The 8169-nt window shown below is 35.9% G+C and overlaps 1 protein-coding gene across 2 annotated transcripts; it reads right to left on the bottom strand.

Moving 5' to 3' along the window:
* Nucleotides 1-577: 577 nt before the first annotated feature.
* Nucleotides 578-4293, bottom strand: LOC110022006 (UV-stimulated scaffold protein A homolog). Of its 2 annotated transcripts, none has more exons than XM_020720769.1 (3): nucleotides 4156-4293; nucleotides 1353-2702; nucleotides 578-1311 (listed from the first exon to the last, which is right to left on the bottom strand). In XM_020720769.1, the coding sequence occupies exons 1-3, from the start codon at nucleotides 4183-4185 to the stop codon at nucleotides 898-900; spliced, it is 1794 nt and encodes a 597-aa protein (XP_020576428.1). In that variant the 5' UTR covers nucleotides 4186-4293; the 3' UTR covers nucleotides 578-897. The 2 variants fall into 2 exon arrangements, with proteins under 2 accessions (XP_020576428.1, XP_020576429.1); XM_020720770.1 differs by having other exon boundaries at nucleotides 1353-2686; nucleotides 4156-4237.
* Nucleotides 4294-8169: the final 3876 nt, after the last annotated feature.

Here is an 8169-nt window from a genome sequence, read left to right as displayed (position 1 = left end):
TCAATTATTTAATAAATTAGCATGAATAATTAAACTAATTTTTTAATTATTAAATTTTGTTTATATTTCAATGAAAATTAAAAGGAAAAGTTCATAAGACTTTATACGTATCAACCACAAAAAAATTACATTGAACTTTCCAAAACTTAAAACATAACATTTTATTTATTTATTTTTCATTACAACAACCCTCCTAAATTCACTCATGAAGTTGTTGAGTGAAGATTTTGGATGGTTAAAATATGAAATTTAACTTTTAGATGGTTCAAATATTATATTTAATATTTTGAATAGTTGACATGCAAAAATTCTTTACAATAAACTATAGATGTTAAGATATGTCAATTCATAGGAATTGTGTGATGATGGGATATGCATGTTAAGTTGCCCTAATATAAAGTTATTTAAGTGAAGATTTTTTTTTCCCCTTTAATGGAACATTCACTCAAAGTTAATATATCATCAAAATGGCAAAGAATAGGATGATATGATAAAAATTATAAAAAAGCAAGTTTGCATATTAATAAAAAATAAAAACTTTTAATGATATGACATCAAAAATCTCATTTTAGGCAAGAAGAATATGCATTTTTATTAAAAAAATAAAACAAGTTGTTGTTATAAAGCACAAATGTAAAGTCATACATGTCAAAAATAATTTTCATCAGGCCACGAATGAACTCTTGCAGGCTAAGGCTCCGTTTGGGGTGGTTTATCGGCTGCAGTGGCGTTTTGAAAACGTTGTTTCACTATTTAGAAACTGCGTTTGAACAGCTTATTTACAATTAATGTAGAATGCGAGTCAGATCCCGCGGTCCGCAATTCAGGTAAACGACTTTTCTGAATAAGCACGGGTTGCCGCACCCTAAACCAGATTGAAAAAACATAAGAATTTTGCTACCATTGGTTTGGGAAGGCTTCCCTGTACTTCGAATCCTCGCCCATTTTAAGCTGTCTGCTTGAAGCTTCAGTTGCCCGGGAGCTCAACAGCTTCTCAGCTATTCTGTCTTTCGCAGTAACTTTCTTTTTCAGCATTGATGCCAGTGTTGTTTTCTTCACCTTTGCACCAGCTCCATGATCACGCAATGCTTCAACAGCAGGCTCGGCAAAAGTTTCAGAATAGGACGTGGAAGCCATGGCGGCATCTCGTAATACTTCTTCATTGTGCTTGCGAACCTTTGCTAGTTTTGCTCGCTTCATCGCCTTTCCTTCTCTATCTCGCTCATGCATGTTCTTCAATGCCTGTTTTGCGAGTTTTTCCATCACTTCTTTGCCTGGAAAAAGAGAGTCTTTTAGGTCTGCTTGCTCTGCTATTTTTTCTAAGTGGCTCTAATTATAAGGAATTCAAAATAAGAAGGCTCTTTTCTTGTTGGTTTACTGTCTTCCTCAGAAGGAAGACGAGTATCAGTTGCTCCAGTCTGAAGCCCTAGCCTGATTGGATTGCCATCATTATCTCTGGGTATAACAGGTCCATGAAAAGGGCACACCCTCAAGTCTCTTCTCTGGCAAAGCCCACCCTTTTTAAGAGGTGCATGGCATGGTGGGATCTCAACTGGTTGCTCTTTATACACTGTATAACGAACATTAAGCTCTGCAATCTTTTCTGCAGGGATCACAGCATCTGGATCGACTCTACCCCAGTGACCCTCAACCTCTAAGCCACTCTGGTTAGCTAAAACATCGCGTTGTGTGCTATGATTGTCAAGCAGAAAAGGACTCCATGCCAACACAGGTGCATCAGCTAAGAGCTTTTCTCTGTCAGTAACTGAACTACCAACAGTAGACTTGCTCTCCGATGAAGAAGAAGCTGTATCTCTGCTTTCTTTGGTGGATGGTTTAGTGAGGAAGTCCTCAGGCTTGAAAGCTTCTATCTTTCCTTCTTCCCACAAATCTTCATCTTCTTTCTGAGTGATGCTGGGATTAAGAGCAATGCCCAAATCAGTGCATTTCGTCTTGAGTGATTGAATGAGATTGCGGAGATCGATGAACTCTTTTAATGCAGCATCTCTGAATTTGTTGTCAGTTGCATCCACTCTGACAAGTATAGATATCCACTCTTGCACGGATGGCATATGCTTTGAGATAAGAAGCTTGTGTGCTTCCCTTAACACGTCAAAGATTGCCTTGTTTTCGCTGTTTTCCTGAACCTTGTCTCCCTCCTTCAAAGATTCTAGACGAATTTGGCGTAATGCAAGGGAGTTGAGTTCTTCGAACTCATCATCATTAACAGGGAAATCAAGAGTGTTTCCTTCTTTGACATTAGCAATCTCCAGACATTCTTCTACTTCTTCTACTGTTGACTGAATGTCAAATTTGATGGAGGAGAAGTTTTCCTTCAGATATTCAAATTTATTTAGCAGAATTTGCATTGTTCTGAGGTGCCTTTCTCTCCTCTCCTGTTCCAGTCGAGCGGCATTTTCAAGACGATTGGGAAACTGATACCTTAGAGTATCCTTTAGGTAATCAAAACCCAATCTGAGTTGTTTGTAATGGATTCCAAAAAAGGCATTCCATTTCTCCAATAGTTCTATGGTCTTTGAGCGCAAATTTGTAGCAATTGAAGAAGGGGGAGGTAGTGGAAGATTTTTCCTGAAACCAACACTTAGGCTCAAGAACTGATCCAAATTGACCACAAAAAGGCTTCTGAAAAGCTTTGAACGCATGAACAATTCATCAATAATAAGAACTGCAAGATAGCGCACCTGCAATGCATTATATATAAAATAGAGGATTGAATTTAAAAAATCCGTATGAATATTTTTCAAGGACCACACCATGAGCACAAATGATCGCATTACTTGGTGATGAAGTTCTCACTGTAGACATCTAAACTTATACTGTAGCAAAAATTAAGGGAAAAAAAAGAATAATCAAAAGGAAAAGCACTTGTACATTTTTTGCACCTCAAAAGCAAAAAAAATTAGTATGCTGATAGAAAGGAACACTGTAATTAAACCCAAAGCTTTTAGCTTGGAATCAGAAACTTCACATTCCAGCTATGGGACCAATAACAGGAACCAATCATTTTGTTTTTTAGAACAGCAGATATCAGAATTTCATCTTGGGACCAATAACAGGAACCAATCATTTTGTTTTTTTTTTTTAATGATAGAGAACAGCAGATATCAGAATTTCATCTCCCACCATGACAGAATCAACTGTAACTACAGGTTAGCAGAAAATGGTGAAGAAAGGGACGAACAAAAAAAGAAAGCTTAGTATAGATCTATACATGACTTATTATCCAAGGATAAAAAGGGCCAATTTTGTGCAAAAACAACATAACTATAAAATGTCAGCCCAAGAGAATCTACTGCATAATCCAACACGTTATCATAACATAATAATAATAATTCATCCTTTGGATTTACGAGGATTTATTAGATGAAGTAACCCATAGTTGTTAACAAGAGTTCTCCGGTTTAAAGAAGTTTAACAGCTTCTTTAGACTAAGTAAATCCAAAACTAACAACAGTATCGGGACACCGGAACCACGAGATCTTGATTGGATTAATTTTGTGCAAAAACAACATAACTATAAAATGTCAGCCCAAGAGAATCTGCTGCATAATCCACCACGTTATCAAGTTCCTTTTAGACATCATCTTGTTCACCACCTCCTGAATCTCAATTTAAGTTTATCATCACCCCTTCACGGATGACACATTTCAAATGAATCTTTATGAGACTCGACAACATCCATGAGAAAACAAAAGCTTTGAAATCAACAGCTAATAAGGGGAAAACAAGCCCATATTGCAGATAAAGAGCGCGGTTCTTTTTATCATCATTATTTCTTTCAGGGAAGTCTGCTCTAGCAAAGTATTTCTTCCCCCGAAAAGCCCAAAACAACTCCCTCACGCCTCAAGCATCCCCCCATTCTCAATTTCACTTAATGGGCGAGAACTAAAATTGAACTCCAACAACTAGTTTCCGTTACAATCCTGTCAAGCGAACAAAACGGGGTGTTAATCCTAAACTAAATACAAGTCCTAAAATCACGAATTCAAACTAATGTCATCCAAAGTAGAAACCTCTCATTCAACGGAAACTAAGCAATATATCAGTTTCTCCAACACCAAGCAAATCATCAAACCTAACCAATTTGCATTCAATATAAGCAATATATCAAAAGAAGAAGATGAAGAAACGAACCTGGGAATGGGGCTTCTTCATTTGATCCATTAGGGCATCGACGGCGGCGCGGATCTCCTCGTCGGAGAAGCGGGCGGCCAGCTTAATGCCCTTGAGGATACGCGGATCCACTTCCTGGGCTGTCGAATTCGTCGCCTTCTGAACAAAAGTCTCCCGCTCACTATTTTATAGCATTCTTTGCGAAGAAGGCGGTTAAAGTATATATATGTCCGGTAAAGTTGAATTTGGTTATTGGAGATTCTAAATTGGAATAATCAAATTCGACAAGGTTAATGAAACTACACAAAGCCGGTAAAGTTGAATTTGGTTATTGGAGATTCTAAACAAAGTATTGAATTCAAGTCTAAATGGGCCTAAATCATCATAAGCCACTAGGAAAGTATGGTATATTAATTGGATGATCAAATATTATTCAAATCTTGCAAGTTTATTGTTAAATATAGTGGATCGACAAATTGAATCTAACAAACTTCAAAATCACTGAGTATTGACTTGATCGTTGTTTAATTTGCTGAAAAAATAATATTGTGTAGAAGTGATGAATTGTACTTGGAATACATTGGACCTGTTTGGTTAATTAATTTGGGTTGTTATATTTTCTTATTTGGTTTGAAGGAAAATGAAAATTATGCAAAATATGATATCAACAACAGACAAGCGGGTGATAGGCGGCCAGTGGCGGCAACAGATGAACAGCAGGCAAGCGAGCAAGTGGCGGTCAACATCTGATAGTGGTGGGCAATGGCGGAGGAATGTGGTGGAAGGTGATGGCAATGAGCCACAAGGCGATGCGGGGCCATCAATCGTGGGCAACAGGGAGCGGATGACAAAAGATGTCAGTTGCAGCAGGCTATGACAGCTAACAACGAGTGGAGGGTGATTATCGCTAGTCAACGGGCGGTGGCGGCAGACGGGTGGTGTTGGGCTATGGCAGGTTGTGACGATTGTCAGCAATTTAAATGAAGTGTTGTATTTGGAATTCATCCAAATCCTATGAATTTCAAATACATTAAAAATTAACTAAGCAATGAATTCCAAATGCATTGCAAGTTTACATTGCATTTGAAATTCTTCTAACCAATTACTTGATTTCCAAAACCCTTATAAGAAAATTGTGTGCTCCTTTGCAACGGATAAATATCTGTTAAGGTACTCAAACACTTCAAAAATATTGTACTATCAAGGGAATCACTCCGTACAATTTGATATAATTATCCAAATTCAAGTGGTATTTAAGAGTAATGCAACTCCTAAAATCTCTAAATAGATGCACACTTTTTTTTTGTGAAAAGGAGGAGAAATCTTGACTTGAAGGTAAACACCCAAGGGAGCACTGAGGCCTTAAGAATTTTTTAGCTTCACCCAACCACCGTCATCGAAACACTTTCACCTTGTCAATGTCAACACCAGAACACCATCAATTGGCCATCACACCATTGCCACCTCCACCACCAAATGTCTACCAATGTTAGTCCACCTTTGACATTGTTTGACTGTCAACATCATCGAATCACCACTACATCACACCTCCTTTATTGCTTGACTATCATTGTCATTTCCATTATCATCTGAACACCAATGTCATCAAATAGTTGTCACACTGCTATTACATATATCTTTGAATTGTTGTCACTGGGCCACTGATACTCACACACTGACCAACATCTTCCTGCCACTGATGTTGACAATATCATTGTTGTTGGATCGTAAAACACCACCAAAGAACAATATAGATGAGCAATCACCCAACTATCATTATCATCTGATCATTACAGTCAAGAACATCATCAAACTATTTTCACCCTACCTCTACAGTCAGGATATCACCACAAATGCTCGATCGTGGTCACTTCTTCAACACCTTCTATCATCTCTAAAGAAAGTCTAGTCGACATCCCATACCCTTATAACACCCTATTCGAAAGACATGTAAGGTTTTATAACTTACATCTATATAGTAGAATCATTTCAATTTAGTCATATCCCGTGATTTTTTCCATTAAAAAATTTTCATGTATAAACTCCAATATCTCATATTTCAACTCTGTTTTAATCAATAAATGCATTAAATTTGTGTGCAATGTTAAAACATTAATTCCTTACTTTGTCATCATGAGTTTTCTTGAATGCAACAATCTTAAATCTTAGTTATTTTGTTAACTAAAAGTGTACACATCAAATCATTGAGTCCATTTCATGTTCTATCAATATTAATCATAGATAACATTTTTCCTTGAATGTCAAACACATATAGTAAGTATATTAGATTTTTGTTGCCTTGTTTTGGGCTGGATCAATTGAAGGCTAAATGTAAACCCAACTCATTAACATCAATTAAAGCCTCTAAAATTTTTAATCAGCTTTATAAAATAGTAGTTACTAAGCATTATCTCTTATTGAGTAAATTTTAACTTTATATTTTGTAAAATTATTTATTTATTTTTAATTCTTTCTAATTTTGAATTTTAAATATAACTTTTTTATTACTATGCAATTTTATGCAGTAATCAAATTGTGTAAACTCAATAGATATTAGATAGTACTTAACTCATTTTTCAGCAATCATATGGGATTACATGCCTTGTATGAGGTCAAAAGGTGTTGAATCCAATTTTTTTTTTGTGAGGCATGCCCATGGATTTGAATAGTAGGAACCAAGAGGGAGGAGAAGAGAGAGAGAGAGAGAGATAGAGAGGAAGAAAAAAATGAAAGATCACACACAGACTTGCCTTGTAGGGATGAATTGGTTATTCCAGTGTTCTATGACCCATTTTAAATATTGCAAATGAGGGTTACATGAGACAAAGAGAGAAAGATCTCTCTACAAGAGTGGGTTTAGAGAGAAGAAGAGCATAAAGAGAGCAAAGTCTCTAGAGGTTAAAGCCCTTAATACATGTTATGATCCTCCTATTTACAGAAGATATGTGGACAAAGTGTAAAATTACATACTTTCTTCTGTTTTAATAGAAGCTTTATAGGGTATTATTATCTTTGTCGTGTGACCCGACTCGCAATTACATAGTTAATTAACTTCTAAAAGATTGTAAAAAATAACATAATTTATATTCAACGGCTAGTGAGTAAAATAAATATTTATATTCAACGGCTAGTGAGTAAAATAAATATGATATTAATGGCTTACACACTAGGGGTATTACTCAAGTAAACGTATCGCTTCAAATAATATAGAGTATTCTTTAAAAACCCTGGTATCAAATCCACAAGGAAAAATGAAATTTATATGCTAACTTAGAAATACTTCTACTCAAACTGTAAGCTAAATTTGTAGGAGAATAATGTTGAACACTTTATAAACTAAAGTTTGCTACTTCTAAATTTAAGCTAAAAGTAAATGCAAAGTTTCTAAACTACAAATGTGTAAGGGAGTACAATTATAATAAAAAGTCTTTCTCCTTACAAAGAAATTATAATCAGTGTAGGAATCGAATGGTTAATGATGAAATTGAGGTATTGTGACTAATAAGAGCATGCATGTTCTTTACCCTCTCCCAAGCATATAAAAAACATTGGCTAATCTAAAGTTAAGTTCTTGATTGTATGGTAATACTGAGTAGATTTCAGCCTCTCACTTTCAGATTGCCCACTGTGCCCTCTCTTTAGGACCTACCAGAGACTCAAGTTACCAACTAACACCAAATTAATAAAGGTTCTAGCATGTCACTCTAGAATCATCAATTCTACGCCCATCAAAACTTGCCTCTCTATCTATTTGTACTCCTCCTTGGACGTGGCATCTCCTCCATCCAAGGTTTAGTGTGGTACTCACTAGATGGTGAAATCATAGCTCTCTCGAGTCATTATATTTTGCAACGGATTTTAACATCACAAATTTCCAGTTTGCAAAGTAAATAAAGAATCAATGAAAGTACTGCCACTAATTGTTGGAATAAAAGAAATCTTCAAAACATTCTAACCCCACATGTGAACTCTTCTTATTGCAAGGAGGAAAAAAAGAAAGCTACTCAGAAATTATGGGGATAACAAAACAAAACA

The sequence above is a fragment of the Phalaenopsis equestris genome, unplaced genomic scaffold (assembly GCF_001263595.1).
Source record: "Phalaenopsis equestris unplaced genomic scaffold, ASM126359v1 Scaffold000160, whole genome shotgun sequence".
NCBI lineage: Eukaryota > Viridiplantae > Streptophyta > Magnoliopsida > Asparagales > Orchidaceae > Phalaenopsis > Phalaenopsis equestris.
The sequence above is the reverse complement of the archived record's forward strand: the minus strand, read 5'-3'. Positions and strand labels throughout refer to the sequence as shown.

Bases quoted from the DNA above. Each gene is read 5' to 3' on its own strand.
- LOC110022006 (XM_020720769.1), bottom strand. From the start codon at position 4,185: ATGGATCAAATGAAGAAGCCCCATTCCCAG. The intron at 2,703-4,155 runs GTTCGTTTCTTC...AATGCATTGCAG, and splicing joins TGAAGAAGCCCCATTCCCAG to GTGCGCTATCTTGCAGTTCT. The intron at 1,312-1,352 runs TATTTTGAATTC...TTAGAAAAAATA, and splicing joins CAACAAGAAAAGAGCCTTCT to GCAGAGCAAGCAGACCTAAA.